Raw genomic sequence first — 19,384 nt, forward strand, 5'->3', positions numbered from 1 at the left:
TTTTAACCACCATTACAAATATATTCAGCTGCTTATGTGTCCAAATGGATGTAGTCTTTCTTTGCTATAGTCTTTTTTTAAATTATAAACTTTAAGTTAACAAGTATGTTTACTCATCAAGAATGATACATTTTTAGAATTATAACAGTGGGAGAAAAAAGCAAATTTCTCAGTATTTTCAAATTTGTGACATCTCTTTCAAAATAGTAATTTTAACAGTAGGTTGGCCTCACATACTTAAAATCTCAGCACTTGGGAGGTTAAGGCAGACTGTAAGTTCAAAGTCAGTCTAGGCGACATGAGATCCTAATAAAAGTAAATATAAATACATTAAAAACCCAAAATAATATTTATTTTTTTATTTTGGTTTTTCGAGACAGAGTTTCTCTGTGTAGCTTTGTGCCTTTCCTGGAACTCACATTGTAGACCAGGCTGGACTCGAACTCACAGAGATCCGTCTGCCTCTGCCTCCTGAGTGCTGGGATTAAAGGCATGCGCCACCACTGCCCAGCTTATCATTATTTATATAATAATTTTAGGGACACTAATTAGACTTTCTATAAAAACATTTTTTTTTTTTTTTAAATAGACAGGGTTTCTCTTTGTAGCCCTGGCTGTTCTGGAACTCATTATGTAGACCAGGCTGGCCTCAAACCTGGAGATCCACCTGCTTCTGCCTCCCAAGTGCTGGGAGTAAAGGCGGGTACCATCTACTTTTTCTTTTTCTTTTTTTTTCCCAAGACAGGGTTTCTCTGTGTACCTTTGAAGCCTGTCCTGGAACTCACTCTATAAACCAGCCTGGCCTCAAACTCACAGAGATCCACCTGCCTCCAAGTGCTGGGATTAAAGTTGTGTGCCACCACCAGCTGGCTTACTTTTCCTTTTTTGAGACAAGGTCTTACTATATAGCCTAGGATGGCCTCGAACTCACATAGATTCTCCTACCTCTGCCTCTCAAATGTTGGGATCAAAGGTGTGTACCAACATGCCTGACTGAAAATATGTTGTTATATTATTCTTTCTCAAGTGCACATGTACCAGAATTGAATATATTTTCTTCTAAAATATACAATCTAGAGAAAACACAGAATTGTGCTTCACTTACTGCTCCTTCATGAACACAGATGGCTTTGACAGTTCCTTGGGGCTTAGCCAGTGCATCTCGAAGAAATCTGATCTCTGTGTTTCTGAACACACCACTGATATCCACAATCTATAAAATAATAACAAAAAGGATTAAACACAGTCATTTTCATCTCAAAATATTTGACCAAAATATTTGACCCCTCAAAATAGGGGTTGTTTTTTTTTTGCTTCTTTATATTTTTCATGTGTATTTGGTGTGTGTGTGTATGTGTATGCATATATGTACAGTTGAATTAGTTGCATATATGCAGGCACATGAATGGGTGCACAAGCACATAACGTGCGTGCGTGTACATGTAGAGGCTGGAGGTTGATGTCAGAAATTGTCCTCCATTGCTCTTCTACTGTATCTTTTGAGACAGGGTCTCTCAATCAAACCCAGAGCTCCTGATATGGCTAATCTTGCTAGCCCGATTGCGCTGTCTCCACTCTTAGGTGCTGGAATTACAGGCAGGTCCCATGACTATCTAGCATTTACATGGGTTCTGGGGATCTGAACTTGGGTGGGTCCTTACACTTGTGTGGCAAGTACTTAGCTACGGAGCCATTTCTCTATTCCACAGGTAAGATGTTTTATAATTTCATATATTTATTATTATGGGAGGGATATATGTGTGTGTATATGCCTGTGAAACAGTACCTGTGTGAAGGTCATAGGACAATTTTAGTTCTCTCCTTCCATTTGTACATGGGTTCCAGGGATTGAAGTCAGGTCATCACAGAAGTAGAGGGGGAGTGTGTATGTGTAGGGGGCGGGGCACATGGAGGCCAGAGGACAACTTGAGGGAGTCAGTTCTCTCATTCTACCATGTGGAGCCTTGGGATTGAAGTCAGGTCATCACAGAAGTAGAGGGGAGTGTGTATGTGTAGGGGGCGGGGCACATGGAGGCCAGAGGACAGCTTGAGGGAGTCAGTTCTCTCATTCTACCATGTGGAGCCTTGGGATTGAAGTCAGGCCATCAGGGTTGCCAGCAATCATCTTTTATCTCCTCAGCCACATTGCCAGCCCAGAAGTAGGGTTTTAAAGAAACAACTAGAGCTGGGGAGATGATTCAGGGCAAGCATGATGACCTGAGTTCAAATCCCCAGCACCCATGTGAAAGCTGGGCATGGTCATGCTGTGCTTGTAACCCAGCTTTGAGAGGCAGAGACAAAGGGATCCTGAACACTTGCTTTAAGAAGAAAATAAGAACTACTACTTAGTAAGCAATTTAGCATTTAAAGAATGTATTGCTATAGGGTTACTGCAGGTTCAGTATTTGCCTAAGAAGACAGTGCTATGGTAGACCAGGACTGACCCTGAACAGTCTCAGCTAGTATTCTGTATTCAAATAAACACAGAATGGTCGTATATAAGAATATACTTATGGTAATGATAATAATCATCGTGCATGCATTTAATCCCAGCACTCAGGAGGCAGAGCCAGGTGGATTGCTGAGTTCGAGGCTAGCTTGATCTACAGAATGAGTTCCAGGACAGCCAGGGCTACACAGAGAAATCCTGTCTTGAAAAACAAAAAACAAAACAAGAAGAATGTACTTATGACTTTGTGTGGATATTTGTCCTTAAGACCAAGGGATAGTACTCTTTAGGGACAAGTAATGGGAGATTTTTAATAAAACTGCCACATAAAAATTCTACTCTTGGGCTGGAGAGATGGCTCAGAGGTTAAGAGCACTGGCTGTTTTTCCAGAGGTCCTGAGTTCAATTCCCAGCAACCACAAGGTGGCTCACAACCATCTACAATGAGATCTGGTGCCCTCTTCTGGCCTGCAGGCAGAACACTGTATACATAATAAGTAAATAAATCTTAAAAAAAAAAAAAAATTCTACTCAGCCAGGTGGTGGGTGGTGGCGCATGCCTTTAATCACAGCACTTGGGAGGCAGAGTCAAGCAGATCTCTGTGAGTTTGAGGCCAGCATGGGCTACAGAGTTCCAGGAAAGGCTCCAAAGCTACACAGAGAAACCCCATCTCAAAAAAAGAAAAAAAAAATTCTACTCTTGCTCTTACAGATACTGATAATCTGAATTTGTTCACGTATTTAAGCTTTTTACAGACCAACGAAAATGAATAACTCAATTATTTCCCTTCTGAGAGCCATACTGACAGAAAAATTGAAAATAAAAATTAGTTTATTTTTTCTTTCAAATAACTATTCATGTCCATAAAATCAGGAACTGGTAAGTACTGTAATAAAACTTTATAATAAAAACCTTGCTCAATTTTTTTTACATTTATTTATTTATTTGTGTGTGTGTGTGTGTGTGTGTGTGTGTGTGTGTGTGTGTGTGTCTGTCTGTCTGTCTGTCTATGGACAGAGGGCAGCTTTTAGGAGGAGTCAGTTCTCTTTCTCCACCATGTGAGTTTTGGGAAGCAAATTTAGGTTGTCAGGCTTGATATGAGCAAGTGTCTTACTCTTTTGCTGTTTTGGGGTTTTCTTTGCTCACCCCCACCCCCGGGGTTTCTCTGTGTAGCTTTGGCTGTCCCGGAACTCACTCTGTAGACCAGGCTGGCACTGAACTCAGCAATCTGCCTGCCTGTGCCTCCTGAGTGCTAAGATTAAAGGCGTGCTACACCACTACCACCAGCACCGGATACCTTAGTCTTGCTCTTACTGAATGTGATGAAACACACTTGTAACCCCATCCTCTGGGAGGCTGAGGCACAAGGATCTCAAGTCTGAAGCTAGTAGCTTCAGTTACCTAGCAAGCTTCAGGGACCCTCATCTTAGAAACCATACACACACCCCTTGCTTTTGGAATGGAAACTTGAAAGAATAAGCAGTGCAACACTAACATGCTATTATTCTTTTCGCTGTAGTTTGGTAATAACAGAGGTAACACTGTAAAGGAACATTAAAAATATTATCAACAATGTAACACATAAATTTCTTCAAAATGCTTGAAAAGACGCCTGAACTACTTGGGGGTGGTCCTGGAAATATGAAGAAAGTACCTTCATCCCAAATCGAATATCTGGCTTATCAGTTCCATAAGTGGCCAGTGCCTCAGCAAAAGTCATAGAAGGAAAAGGAATCGTCACAGGCTCTTTATCATCAGGCCAGGAATACTGCAGCAAACCCTCAATTAAACACTGAATGCCAGTCTGGTCTACAAAAGACATCTCTATGTCAATCTGAAACCAAAATAACATGGAAACTAACATGAATAGTCACAATATATATTTCTTGGCTTTAAGTTACCAAATAAATAACTCTTCCCAGAAACAATACATGGTTAAGGGTATAAATATTACTATATACCACTTTTATGTCGATGACTGCTATTGCCTAACATACACCAACTTGTTTACTTCTCACAGCTAGCTCATGGTTGAAGGCTCAGAGAAGCTAAGCAAATTGCTTGCATATTGTAATCAGTAAGTAGTCAGGCTACGTCTGATCCTGGTCTTTATGATTCCAAACTTGTGATTTTTGCATTTAATCACACTGATTAATGCTATCTTAACAAAGCCAAATAAGGGTTAGATAAATACCAGCATATAGAATTATTTTCTTTAAAGGTAGCATTGCCCTCCCCCTTTTTAATATTTTATATGTATGAGTGTTTTGCCTGTGTATACACATATATACTTGGTGCTCATGAAGGCCAGAAGAGGGTGTCTGATTCCCTGGGACTGAAGTTACAGACAGCCGTGAGCTAACATGTGGGTGCTGGGAGTTGAACCCAAGCCCTCTGGAAGACCAGTCAGTGCTCTTAACTGCTGAGCCATCTCTCCAGCCCCAACTCTGTCCTGTTTTTGGTGGAGTATTGATTCTCCTTTTAACTTTTATTTTTGTTGTTGTTTGTTTTTTGAGACAGGGTATTTCTGTGTGTCCCTGGCTGTCTTGGAACCTGCTTTGAAGATCAGGCTGGCCTCAAACTCAGATACCCACTTGCCTCTGCCTCCCGAGTGCTGGGAATTAAAGGTGTGCACCACCATGTCTGGCTTTAACTTTAGTTTTTATTTATTATTCTGTTTGTGAGCGTATACTGTGGGTGTAGGCACAAGTGTGCCATAGCACACGTACGGAGGTCAAAAAACAACTCTGGAGTCAGTTCTCTCCTTCTACCTTTATACAGGTTCTGGGGCACACTCAGGCTATCAGGCTTGGGCAGCAAGTGCCCTTACCTGCTAAGCCGTCTCACTGGTCCATAGAGTACTAATTTTTGATGGCTAAGATTTTTTTAAGGACTTTATCATATCATACATGTTTAAACACTAGGAATATCTGGCATGCCTTAGTTGATGCCCACACTCCTTATGAAAAGGATGAATGGAATAGATTAACACTACTTTGAGATTCCATCTCTCCATACGCAGAGTGCCAAGAAAATGAAGGATGGGGATGGAGAGATGGTCCAGTGGTCAAGAGCAGTTTCTGCTCTTGCAGAGGACCTGAGTTCAGTCTCCAGCAACTGCATGGCAGACAGCTATCTGTAACTCCAGTTCTAGGGTCTTCCACGAGCACCAGGCATGCACATGCAGGCAAAATATTCACACACGTAAAATAGAATCTTGCTGGGCATGGTGGGGCACCCTTTAATGTTAGTACTCACGAGACAGAGGCAGGCAGATCTTTATGAATCTACTTAGGGAGTTCAAGGCCAGTCAAGGCTACATAGAGAGACCTTGTCTCAACTGCTCCACGCCTAAAAAAAAAAAGTCTTAAAAAAATCTATCAAAAAGAACACAAATGACAATAAATGCTGGGCAGAGACTGGGGAAACAAGGAACCCTTATTCACTGCTGGTGAGATGTAAACTGGTGCAGCCATTATGGAAATCAGTATGTAGGTTTTCAAAAAACTAAAAGCAACTACTATATGATCAGGTCTTACCACTCTTGGTTATATCCTCAAAAGCTCTAAGTCTTAGCACAGATACTTGTACATCTATGTTTATTGCTGTACCATTCACAATAGCTAAGAAACAGAAACAGCCAAGATATCCATTAATGGATGAATAGATGAAGAAAATGTGTATATATACACACAATGAAATTTTATTGAGCCATAAAGAGAAAATCATGACATCTGCAGGAAAATGGAATTGGAAATTATGTTCAGTGAAGTATCCCAGGTGCAGAGAGACAAGTACCCCATGCTTTCTCTCATATGGTAGATTCTAGATTTGAATTTTTACAATATGTGCATATATAGGTCATGGAAACTATAAGAGGGGACAGAAATCTTAAGGGAGAGGAATAAAAAGCCAAGTAGATGCATGTGATGTAAAAGGAGGAGGATGGTACAGAGGCAGGGGACTGGAGAGGAATGAGGGTAGGGGATCAACAAAATGAAGTGTGTATGAAAAGGAAACACGAGACCCATTACCTTTTACATTAATTTTTAACAACTCATAAAATTACTGTCCCAGTATTGAAATCCTTGTAGCAAGATGTTGTAGCAAGCAGGAATTCGTAAGAGCAAGTATATATAACTGAGTACCTGAGTAAACTCTGGCTGTCTATCTGGTCTTGAACCTTCATCTCGATAACACCGGGCAACCTGAAAATACCTGTAATTGAAAACTAGAGTTAGGGGCTGGAGAGACGGCTCAGAGGTTAGGAGCAATGGCTACTCTTCCAGAGGTCCTGAGTTCAATTCCCAGCACGCACGTGGTGGATCACAACCATCTATAATGAGATTTGGTGCCCTCTTCTGGCCTGCAGGGATACATGCAGGCAGAACACTGTATACATAATAAATAAATAAATATGAAAAGAAAACTAGAGTTAACCTAGCCTTGATTTTAAATGACCCAAATAATTTCCCCCATAGTTTTCGCAGTACTGGCTATGAAACAGATTAATACTGATCATTAAAAGAAACTTTAGTTTTTCATTTTATATGTGTATGCTCAAACTCAGCCCCTTGTACATGCTAGGCAAACACTTTACTATGAAGCTGTACCCCAGCCTCAGAAGCTTTATTTTATTATGCTCAAATCTAATCAGATACATAGCTGACCTATGAGAGGCCAGTATTTTATAGATGGATTTCAAAATATACCACCTTTGGGTACTTATATATTAGATGGGCATGCAAACCAGTCCATGTTTCTTTACATATGTACTTTTGCTTCCACAAGCTGAAATACTGCTTTATCAATCAATGCACTGAGCCTTCCTGTCCCATGCCATTCCAACTCTCGCCTTCACCTTCAGAAGTGATACTCTCTCTCTGCAGGTCTAACATATAGTGCTTTTTTTCTCTCTCTTTAAAATTAATTTTAAAAATTAAAAATTAAATTATGTGTATGTGTGCACGTCCATGTGTGAGTAAATACATGCCTACAGAAGTCCAGAGGCCAGAAGTGTTGGATCACCCTGGAACTGGCGTTACAGCCAGTTGTAAAGTGCCTGACCTGGGTGCTGGGAATTGAACTCAGGTCCTCTGCAAAAGTAGTACGTGCTCTTAAGCCCCAAGACATTTCTCCAGCCTGATCACAATGTTTACGATAGTTCCCCAAACAGCTCTGGCTGTCCTGGAACTCACTCTGTAGACTAGGCTGGCCTTGAATGCAGAGATCTGCTTCTGCTTCCCAAGTGCCGGGACCAAAGGCATGCGCCACCACCGGCCCAGCTCAGAACTTTAATTTAATCCCCTGCCAGAACTACCTAATGCCACCTGACAAACTTTAAATAAATGATGACTACTACAATTTTTAGGGAGCAAGCAATCTCAAAATTCATGTACAAATTTTAACCTCTTCAAGTCAGACAACTTTAAAATTTTTTTACTATTATGTGAATAATGGATGGGGTGTACAGGTGTGAGGGTATACATGTGTAGTCAGAGGACAACTGTGGAGTTAGTTCTCTCCTTCCACCTGTGTGTGGGGATTGAACTCATGTCACCAGCCTATGCCAAGAGCTTTCTGCCACTGAGCCATCTCACCATTCCCCAAGCAGACAAGTTTTGTCCCCTCCCCGCTCTTGGTCTTTCTTCTTCCCCTCTTGGATGAGTAATAGCATTACAAAAAAACCAAAAAAGCCAGTTTACCTGTCTACACCACCAACCATCAGAAGCTGCTTAAATTGCTGAGGACTTTGAGGGAGAGAGTAAAACTTTCCAGGTTCCCTGGATGGTACTAAAAACTCCTTGGCACCCTTTTAAAGAGAGAGAGAGATGGAAGAGGGAGAGAAGAGAGACATTATTGAAAAACAAACAAACAAAAAACCTAAGCCAAGTATGGCAAATGCCTGCAATTCCAACACTCAGGAGGCTGAGGTAAAGGAATAATAAGTTCAAGTGCACCCTGACCCACAAGCAAGACTCTGTCTCAATAGAACAAAACAAAGCAAAAGAAAAATCCTCAAACAAAATCAACAACAAAACAAACTCAAAGTATAAGTGACTATTGCAAATAAAAACTTAAACACACCAAGGAAATTAAAGAGCAAAGTCCCTATGACAATGTCTTGCTTATCTTATAGTCCCTAAAATAATTTGCATACAATAACATTTATTTATTTAATTAGAGACAGAGTCTCACTATGTAGCTCTGGCTGGACTGGAACTCACCTGGCCCTGGCTCTTGAGTACTGGAATTAAGATGTGCCATGCCCAGCTACAATAAACTTTATTCTTTAAAAATTTATTACGTTTTTTACCCCCCCTTCTCTCTCTCTTTCTTTCTCTGTGCACAGTATGTGGTGTGTGTGTGCAAATGTGAATGTGGGTACACACACAGTCTAGCAGAGGGCATTAGAACCTCTGAAGCTGGAGCTACGGGCTGTTGAGAACCACTTGACTTGGGTGCTGGAAACTGAACAGGGTCCTTGGGAAGAGCAGCAAGCGCTCTTAACTGCTTAGCCATCTCTCTAGCCCCTAAAATAAGCTTTAAATACTGCTTGTATATAGTAGTTATTTTGTGTGTGTGTGTGTGTGTGTGTGTGTGTGTGTGTGTGTGTGTGTGTGTATGTGCAAACAAATTCTCAGTTTTAATATTAGCAGAACAAATTTTGTGCGTCATTTCCTAAGCAAGTAATTCTTTTTTTAAAATTAAAAAAAAATTTTTTATGTGTATTGGTGTTTTGCCTGCATGTATGTCTGTATGAGGGTGTTGGGTACCCTGAAATTGGAGTTACAGACAGTTGTGAGCTGCCATGTGGGTGCTGGTAATTGAACCTGGGTCCTCTGGAAGAGCAGCTAGTGCTCTTAACTGCTGAGACATCTTTCCAGCCCCAGCAAGTAATTTTTCAATGTTTTTCTAAATGAAAACGTAGGGACTTTTTTGTTTTGTTTTGTGTTTTAGCTTAGGACTGTGAACATACCGCAGGAACATTGTACCACTGAACTATATACCTAGGCCATAAACTTTTTTTTTTTTTTTTTTTGGTTTTTCGAGACAGGGTTTCTCTGTGTAGCTTTGCGCCTTTCCTGGAACTCACTTGGTAGTCCAGGCTGGCCTCGAACTCACAGAGATCCGCCTGGCTCTGCCTCCCGAGTGCTGGGATTAAAGGCGTGCGCCACCACCGCCCGGCTAACTTTTTTTTTTAAAGATTCATTTATTTAGTTTATGTACATGAGAATTCTATCTGCATGCATGCCTGCACACCAGAAGAGGGTATCAGATCCCACTATAGATGGCTGTGAGCCACCCATGTAGGTGCTGGGAATTGAACTCAGGAACTCTGGAAGAGCAGCTGGTGCTCTTAACTGCTGAGCCATCTCTCCAGGCTCTAGACTGTTTTTAAGTCTATAGATTGAAAAAAGAGTTATTAAATATCAGTGTTTTAAACAAAAATCTCAGTTCTTTTTTAACAGGATCTATGCAGACACAACTGGTCTCAAAGTTGTGATTCTCCTGCCTTAGCTTCCCAAATGCTGGTCTTCTACGCATGCATCACCTCCAGCCCAGTTCACACAATTCTTAATAAACAAGATTTTAATGAAACATTCATTAATGATTTGCATCTATACAATTCAAGGGATAGAAAACTCATGCTGAATAAAGGCATTCTGATCCAAAATGCCGACACACAGTTTTCTTGATTCTGAAAATAGCCTAGTTGATGTGAAGACCCTGAGGTAGTAATAAAAGTAAATAAAAATGAGCCAAGTGATCATAAAAGCAATCACTTTTATAATGAAGAGATATTAATAGTAAGGCGATAAGTAATATACATACCCCTGGGGTCCTCTTAAACAATGTTGGGGTTTCTATATCCACAAACCCTAAAAATAGAGAAAAAGCAGTTAATATATAGGAATTTGCCAAGTATGATGTCAATAGTGAAGTACAAATCAGAGGCCCCTTTTAATTAGGAAAATGTCTGAAGTAAGACATACATACCCAAGTTGGTTTCTACAAATCCAAGAAAGCCAAGATTTGTAATTCTGTTCATAAAGCTGATGTTTTTGATAGGAAATGATCCTAAATGTCTGATGGATTCGTGTCTACTGAAATGCTCTGGTGTTAGAAACATTCAGCTAGTATAGCAATGATGAAACAATAAAAAGTATGCAGGAGTGCTCTAGTTTAACTCATGGGAAATTTCAGACTTCCCAACAAATGGTGTATGAGCATGGGCATCATGGTCTACCCTGTAACTCCAGAGTTCAAGAGGCTCAGGTGCTTGTGGGTTCAAGATCAGGCTGAACTTATCTCAAACAAACAAACAAATAATAAAAGCTGGATATAGTTGCTCACAGCCGTAATTGTAGAATCTGTGAGGCTAAGGCAGGACGATTGTTTAAGTTTAAGGCCAGCCTGGGTTACACAGTAAGGTCTTATATGCTGGACTGCAAATAGTGAGACCTTGTCTCAAACAAAAAGCAATTAGGAGAACTTAAACTGTTAGAGGTGGGGGGTGTAGGAGAGAAACTTACTATATAGAAAAAAACCAAAGACTGTCCCAGTAGTGACAGAAAACACTAATTACTCTAGTAGACATTATTACCTTTGAAGGATATGTTTGTGACCCAGTAAGCAACCAGTCTATACACTGATCAAATTAGACTTTTGGGAACAGGTGACCCCACAATGAAGAGAGTATTCAATAAAACAGAATGAACTTCAGGCTTTCCCTTACCATGTAGATTACAGAGATATTCCCGCATTTTCATGATCATCTGGGACCTCAGCCGCAGGTTGTACTGCATTTGGAAGCTCCGCAGATCTAAGTACCGATACTGCAAACGAAGAGCCTCCGTTTTCTACCCAAATGAAAGATTTTTATGTTAAACATTCTGAACATTAAAAAGGTAGCTACCTTTAATTTTTTAAACTTACATTTATTTATTGGTGGGGGGTATGTGTAGGTGTGTGTGTCTGTACACATGAATGCAGGTAGCCTTGAGGCCAGAAGCATTCCCAGGAGCTGGAGTTACAGGCCATTGGGAGCCACCTGATATATTTGCTGGGAACCAAACTCATGTCCTTTGTAAGAACAGTACATGTTCTTAACCACTGAGCCATCTTTCCAGGGAAATCAGCCTAGTGGTGTTTAGTTGGTGTTTAGTTTCACAAAAGCAACTTAAGGGAGAAAGGTTTACTTTGGCTCACAGTTCTAGTTACAGCCCATCACTGCAGGAAAGTCAAGGCAGCAGGGACTAAAGCAGCTGGTCACATGACACCACAGCCAAGAGCAGAGAGCAAGGACTCGCATACATGCCAGTGCTCAGCTTGCTCCTTTTCATTCAGCCAGGGCGCAGGCCATGGAATGATGCCACCTACATTACAGGGTTCATTTGCCCACACCAATTGATCCAATTAAGGAAATTCCCTGAAGGCATGCTCATAGGCCAACCTAATCTAGACAGCCCCTCAGAGACTCTTTTCTCATGTGATTCTAGGCTGTGCCAAGCTGACTTCAAACCAACCATCAGTGTTGAGAAACGACTTGTCCTGTGAGCACAAGCACCTAAGTTCAGTACTCAGGACCCAAGGAGCCGGGTGTGGTAGTGCACACTCTTGATTACAGCACAAGGCAGGTGCAGACAGGCAGATCTCTGGGGCTTGCGGGCCACTCAGCCTATTCTACTTGGTGAGTTCTAGGCCAGTGAGAGACCCTGTCTAAAGATGGACAGTGCCTGAGAAATCACACTCATGGTTTTCCTCTGGCTTCAACATACACACATATGTGTGCACATGCACACACACAAACACCTTAATAGACTGACTTAAAAATTAGGTATATAAACTGGATGCAGTGGTGCATGCCTTTAATCCCATCCCTCAGAAGGCAGAGGCAGGAGGATCTCTGTGAGTTTGAGGCCAGCCTGATCTAAGGAGTGAGTTCTAGGACAGTCAAGGCTACAAAGCAAGACCCTGCCTCAAAAAAACCGAAACCAACCAACCAAATGAACAACCACAAAAGTATATACAAGTCTATAATTATGACAAAGTTTAAAATCATCTGGGTATACATTTTTTTCCTTTTTATACTTTTAAATCTGGGTATACTTACTCAGTGCTGGCTACCTCTATCAAGCTTTGAAAATTTTAGCTAAGATCATCTTAAATCCTTCATTCTATGGTCGGTAAGTCAAGAATTGTTCTAAGTATACATTTTATTACTATTAGAAGATTTTTTTTTTTTTTTTTTTTTTTTTTTGGTTTTTCAAGACAGAGTTTCTCTGTGTAGCTTTGTGCCTTTCCTGGAACTCACTTTGGAGACCAGGCTGGCCTCGAACTCACAGAGATCCGCCTGGCTCTGCCTCCCGAGTGCTGGGATTAAAGGCATGCGCCACCACCGCCCGGCGTACTATTACAAGTTTTAACTTAATAGGAAAAGGATTCCCCTATGCAACTTTGCCATTTCCAAGCTAGATACAAATCTTCTTTCAACACTTTAAAACAATAGCAATGGAAAAACTTGAACAATATAATACTTCAAGTCTTAAAGACAGAATACATTTCAACCTGTATGAACTCCAATAGCATAACAAGCTGTCAGTTTGTAGAATAATTCACTAGGATAAATGGTAATAAAATACTCATTTTATAGAAGGCAAACTTCTTCTTTACAAATTCTGATATTTTTGATCACTTTCTACATACTTAATTTTATTAATGAGAGGCCCTCACCTTCACAAAGTCTTTAATCTCAAAGGGTAGCTTCTTGCAGACATTCAGGAGTTCAGCTGTTTTAACTTTGATTTCAATCTCACCTGTTGGCATTTTCTTAGGAAAAAAAAAGGATCTATTTTAGAAAATCATTTTTCAGGACATCTATGCAATACACATAATACACATTTGTAAAACACATGTATCTATATACATATATGTGTCAAGCTACAGTGTAGATTATAATTTTTACATTTTTTTTTTTTTTTTTTTTGGTTTTTCAAGACAGGGTTTCTCTGTGTAGTTTTGCGCCTTTCCTGGAACTCACTCTGTAGCCCAGGTTGGCCTCGAACTCACAGATCCTCCTGCCTCTGCCTCCCGAGTGCTGGGATTAAAGGCATGCTGGAGAGATGGCTCAGCCGTTAAAGGCTAGGCTCACAACCAAAAATATAATTTTTACATTCTTATTTATATCTGTGGCTCCTAAGATCAGCAAATATGTATCATTATATTAATCATTATACAAAAATCATTATGTATTTGCCATGGTCGACATGTCTCTTTGTGCACACTTATATGGGTGTGCTGACACCTGTCAGTTCACTTGTGGAACTTAGGAACTTTAGCGCTAAGTGTCCACAAGGGGCGCTATGTATACGCAGACACTGAGAATGCACAAAGACAAACTTTTCTATTTCCTAAACTACTAACTGGATTCTCTTGTCCTGGAGGCCGGGAGATAACCGTCCCCGATACTTTCAGCACAGATTCCACAGGGGCTTCACATAAAAGCTTCTTCACAGACGCAGCCGACTGCAAAATACGGGGGAGGCGAGTCAGTTCTAAGAATAAATGAACTTACAAAACTCTTCAGTAAGCCTCTAGCTCAGAAAAATGATACTCACAGCTTACTTGCTGTAATACTGGAGCTGTCTCAATGATGCTATTACAAGATTTGGTAAATCCCACTGCTACTTTGGCTACATATAACACAGACCACCGAGAACCCTCCCTCCTCCTTTCCTCTGACAGGGCCTCTCTTTATTCCCACAGTTTATCATATCTTAATGTTGTATATTTATTAACAATTAACTCCTGAAATTAATACTTTAAACATGCTGATCAAACTACTTAGCTCACACTACATCCTATCAAAGAAGCTTTTAGATAATAGTAGGAAACCTTTCATTACCTCATCCTGGGGAATGATAATTTGAACAAGACCATGGCAATCTCTTAGGACTAAGAAGGTGTTTTGCCTGGATAATGAAAAAGAAAGAATATTTTAGGATAAAGTACCTCAGCTCAAAATTTAAAGACAAAACCAGTAATAAAAATTCCATGTAATTTCTCCATTTTTATAATTGTGCACTTTCATAAGCTTTATTCATGCAACCATCTTATGACTTTTTTTTCTTTTTTAGGAAGGGTCAGGCCTTGTTGCCCAGCCTGTCCATGAACTTGACATTTTCCTGCCTCAGCTTCCTAACTAGCTGAGATTATAGGCATGTACTGCCATACCTGACCAAATTGTTTTTTCAATTTGAATTATTATTAATTATTCATATAGCTACTAATTTGATATATGTGGCTTATTAGTGACAAAGAAGGTTTAAATTTTTCTTTCTTTTTTTGAGACAAGGTCTCAATGTTTAGCTGTGGGTGGCCTGGAATTCATGCCTCAAACTCAGAGATCTGTCTGCCTCAGCCTCCCCAGCGCTGGGATTAAAGGTGTGCACCACCACTGCCTGCCTGCCTAGACTTAAAAGTTTTCGAATGTGGTTGCTGCCAGCATCTCTTTTGAAGTGCCAGAGAAGCATGAAATCACTCGTTTGCAGCGAAATTTGTAACAGAGACTCTCAGACCTGTGTACCAGGCTCTTAAAGGACTATCAGGAGTATGCTGAGAAAGAAAAGGTTTCTACTGAACTAGAAGTTGGGAATCACACAAAGAAAAGCCTGCAAACTATCTTTTTAAAGATTCATCTTCATTTCATTATGTGTCTGTGCACGTGGATGCAGGTACCTGGCAGGCCAGTGGCATCAATCCCCTGCAGCTGGACTTACAGGCAGTCGTGAGTCCGACGTAAATGCTGGCAAACAACTATGGGTCCTCTGCAAGAGCAGACTTCACCCTTAACTCCTGAGCCATCTCTCTGGCCCCGGAAAACATTTCCTGAGCTTGCCTACCACACTGAAAATGGATTTCTCATATAAGGAAATCGAGGACTATGGATTTCATCAACTACGGCTATGAAGATAGTCATGAGACTTGATGGGTTCTGGAGAAGAGTTTTATTTCTTCCTGATGCCTTTCTTCTTACTTGAAGAAGACGAGGAACTATCTTTCTCATTTGTGCTAGTATCTTACAGGAACTCAATGTGCTAAAATGAAATAGGTCTTGGGATTATGGTTGTAATACATGGTCTGGAATCAGCTTTAACTATACCCTGTGTGCAAATGATATACTCATATGATGGTTAGGGCAGCCTGACTTCTTCATTTTTGCTGCAAAGGGCATCAGGTATACTGAGCTATTATGGCCACTGTTCTTGAAAGCAGTTGGCTATGAAGTCTTTTCTCTGAGAGAGCTAATGTTCCAAGAACGAATCTGGGCACAATCAGTTTTAGTTAACTTAGGAGTATGGTTTTATTTCTACATAATAACAGTTAAATTGCTAGTAACCAGATATGGTGCTGCATGTCTTTAATCCCAGCACTCAGGTAGCAGAGGAAGGTGGATTTATGTGGATTCCAGCCCAGCCTGGTCTACATAGTGAGTTCCAGGCCAGCAAGCTGTATATAGTAAGACCCTGTCTCAAAATAAAACCACCACAACAAAAAACAAGATTGCTGGTGGCCTGAAAGAGTAAAGGGGAAGGCAGCTTTTACCAGCCACCTTCCCCTTTAGAGAGGTGCTGGATTAAGATGTGAAAGCTTCAAGAACACTGAACACTATTCTAGAGCTCACACTGTTGTTCAGAAGGACGTGGAGGACCTATGGAGGAAGTCTAAAGTACAACGAGTTTATGTTGCCTGCCTTCAACCCAAGTTAGTAAGCTACATTAACCAGCATATCACTTACTTTATTTTTGTTCGTCTATTCTTTTCTATAATATCTGTAATCATGAAAATGGAATAAATTCTAAGGGTAAGTTTTTATTATTTCAGAAAGCAAAACTTAAATTTTTCCTTTATTTTAAGTAGTTTATTAATAAGGGGCAACAGGCTTGAGAGATGGCTCAGAGGTTAAGAGTGCTTCTTGCTCTTCCAGAGGACCCAGGTTTGGTTCCCAGCACTCAGATGGCAGTTCACAACTGTCTGTAACTCTAGTTTCATGGAATTAAACAACCTTTTCTGCCCTCTGTGAGCACCAGGCATGTGCATGGTATCCAGACATACATACATGCAAAATACCCGCACACATAAAAATAAATAAATAAAATCTCAAAAGGGGAAGCAATGGAACAGCCATCTTCCAGTAATTCATTAAAAAGCACACACAAAGGGAAAGACAGCTGATGTATGTTCTTTAGGCCTTTTGGAAAGCACAGGGGTATTCCTTTGTCCACATACACGTGACTCTACAAGAGTGATATTTCAGACATCAAGGGAATGAACAGCTTAAAAAGAAATGTGCCAAGAATGTTACTATGGAAAAACTGTAAGAGTCTACCTGTCACTCAGCACAGTGTTGAGCATGCTGAAGACTCTAAGAGCCAAGGTAAATTTTTTTAAGTGGCAAATATCTATCCACAGTTTGGACTTCTTCAATATGAGTTAATGTGCTAATATGTTTTGGAACACAGAGATGAACAACAAAAACAACAAATGGGTTTTGAGCCTCAGGAATCACTGCTCATGTTTTTAAGCTTTTTCTCTACTGAAATTCTGAATAAAGCAAGCTTTCTCCCCCAGTATTGCTGTTTCTCAGCTGGCTTACAGGCTTCTGGTCTATTCCCAGTTGCTGGTTATAAAAACTTTTCAACAGTAACTCAAGATTATTTCAGTCCACTGGTGGACCAGGTTTGGTCACGACACCCTTACTGAGAGTGACACTATTAGAATTTTTCAAAACAAAACAGAATGGAAAACGCAGTGATACAATTCTCTGACTGGATAAAAATTAGTAACGGTTGGAATTGCTTGGGAATACAACCTTCATGTATTCCTAAACCATTTGCCTCAGTTTACCTTCGGTATTGAATCCATCCACACAGAGTGACTTCTTGGCCTAAGTGGGAAGAACGCAATTCTCCACATGTGTTGGTCCGAGCAACAAAGCTACTAAATTCTTTGAAAAAAGAAAAAAAAATAATTAAAAAAAGTTTAAATGGCAATAGTAAAAATATTTGTAGTTTGTTTAAAATATCCTCCATTCATGGTATATTAGGTGTTTCAGGTCAATGGGTGAAGTTAATAAAATTTTTAAATTACATTTGTGTGTGTGTGTGTGTGTGTGTGTGTGTACCATACAAGTGGGAGCCCATGTGTCATGGTGCACCTGGGGAGGTCAGAAGACAAGTTGTTGGATTCTGTTCTCTTCTTCCAACTACAATATGGGTCCGGGAATGAATTCTGGTTTCCAGGCTTGGCAGTAAGCGCCTCAACCCACTGAACCATCTTGATAAGCCTGATGAGGTTTATAAATAGGCTAGATCATACAGTTTCTCTCTTGCGTTTACATGCAAATGTGTCAAAGCCCAAGTGAATTACTATCCCAAAGTAAAATTCTGCATTCTGTTTAGAAATCTAAACTTTTTTTTTTTTTTTTTGGTTTTTCGAGACAGGGTTTCTCTGTGCAGCTTTGCGCCTTTCCTGGGACTCACTTGGTAGTCCAGGCTGGCCTCGAACTCACAGAGATCCGCCTGGCTCTGCCTCCCGAGTGCTGGGATTAAAGGCGTGCGCCACCACCGCCCGGCCTGAAATCTAAACTTTTTACATGACCTAGCACTTGCATGAACCTAAAATTGCAGTTGTACAATTTTAAATTTTTTTTTTTTTTTTTTTTTTGGTTTTTCGAGACAGGGTTTCTCTGTGTAGCTTTGCGCCTTTCCTGGAACTCACTTGGTAGTCCAGGCTGGCCTCGAACTCACAGAGATCCGCCTGGCTCTGCCCCCCGAGTGCTGGGATTAAAAGTGTGTGCCACCACCGCCCGGCCAATTTTAAATATTACATGTTTCTTTGCCAAGTGAAATATGATCTTAGAAATTATCTGTTTGGCAGTGCAGTTACTATTCAGCTATAGTACAAATCTAGTTTATAACAATCATTTGTACAACAATAAATTATTAAAAGTGTGAAAAAGATTTTATTTAATTATTATTTTTTAGTTTTTATATTAATAGTACTAACTAAACAGAGACTGTCCTATGGGCGGCTATTATTATTTTTTTTAACTAAAGAAAAAAAATCTTGATTATAAGTAATGAAGAGAATGAATGACCTACTATAAAAATGCAGTTAAGACTGGGGAAACAAGGTATCAGAAACAGGCGGGAGCTCGTCGCTGCTTTCACCTGGAATTCTTTGTGAACTCAACGCCAGACTTCTGGAGAGAGAACCCCAGATTGGCTGGGTGGTCTTTCCGATGGGTCTGGATAAACCCTTGCACAGACGACTTAACCAAGAACCAAGATACATGTTGAAGTCCCAGGTTCGCCAGAGACAATCACGAATCCCACGCTGCGGGTGTGGTGGTGCTCAAAACTCGGTTTCCAGAATACCTGGGAACCCTTACAATTCCAGTTCCCACTCAAATGCATCCAGACCCGCCACCGCAGAACGTTCAAGTACAATACAGATTAATCCGCAAAGTCGGTCTCTAGGGCCCTTGGGTGAGCGGACAGGGCAAAACCTTCAGTGCATCAGTCCCCGCTTTAATTAAACAAGGCTGCAGCCCCAAGACACCAAAAGATCTCAAACCGCGGGCGAGCGCGACCCAGCCCAGTCCAGACCCGGGGAGGCCGGTCACCAGGCGCGCGTCCTTCCTTTAGTCCCACGTTTTCTCCAAGGTGACCAGGGCATAAGCAGAAGGAGGTTCAACCTCGTGTTTCAAATCTCCTGAACTTGGCGGCCCATATTGAATTTTTGAAAGCGAACAAATCCCAGCTGCTCGGAGGTTCGAATCCCGACACAGATCACATTCCGAAGCCAGTCCCTCTCACGCCCTGCGAGCGCCAAACTGACGTAAGGTATTCGGCCAATCAGAGCGAGGG

At 40.8% G+C, this 19,384-nt stretch overlaps 1 protein-coding gene across 1 annotated transcript in view; it reads right to left on the minus strand.

Moving 5' to 3' along the window:
* Positions 1-19,343, minus strand: part of Dars2 (aspartyl-tRNA synthetase 2, mitochondrial) — a 30,169-nt gene extending 10,826 nt beyond the window's left edge. The window contains exons 1-11 of the mRNA XM_052737364.1: positions 18,686-19,343; positions 17,361-17,460; positions 14,359-14,425; positions 13,878-13,979; positions 13,188-13,283; positions 11,191-11,314; positions 10,287-10,333; positions 8,156-8,262; positions 6,599-6,668; positions 4,105-4,284; positions 1,106-1,213 (exon numbers count right to left, since the gene is read on the minus strand). Of these exons, the coding sequence (XP_052593324.1) occupies positions 1,106-1,213; positions 4,105-4,284; positions 6,599-6,668; positions 8,156-8,262; positions 10,287-10,333; positions 11,191-11,314; positions 13,188-13,283; positions 13,878-13,979; positions 14,359-14,425; positions 17,361-17,460; positions 18,686-18,809 (1,125 nt within the window). The 5' untranslated portion in view covers positions 18,810-19,343. The remainder of the gene's footprint in view (positions 1-1,105; positions 1,214-4,104; positions 4,285-6,598; positions 6,669-8,155; positions 8,263-10,286; positions 10,334-11,190; positions 11,315-13,187; positions 13,284-13,877; positions 13,980-14,358; positions 14,426-17,360; positions 17,461-18,685) is intronic.
* Between the last annotated feature and the right edge of the window lie 41 nt (positions 19,344-19,384).

Source organism: Peromyscus californicus, unplaced genomic scaffold (assembly GCF_007827085.1).
Source record: "Peromyscus californicus insignis strain IS unplaced genomic scaffold, ASM782708v3 Scaffold_14__1_contigs__length_90479793_seg_2, whole genome shotgun sequence".
Classification (NCBI taxonomy): domain Eukaryota; kingdom Metazoa; phylum Chordata; class Mammalia; order Rodentia; family Cricetidae; genus Peromyscus; species Peromyscus californicus.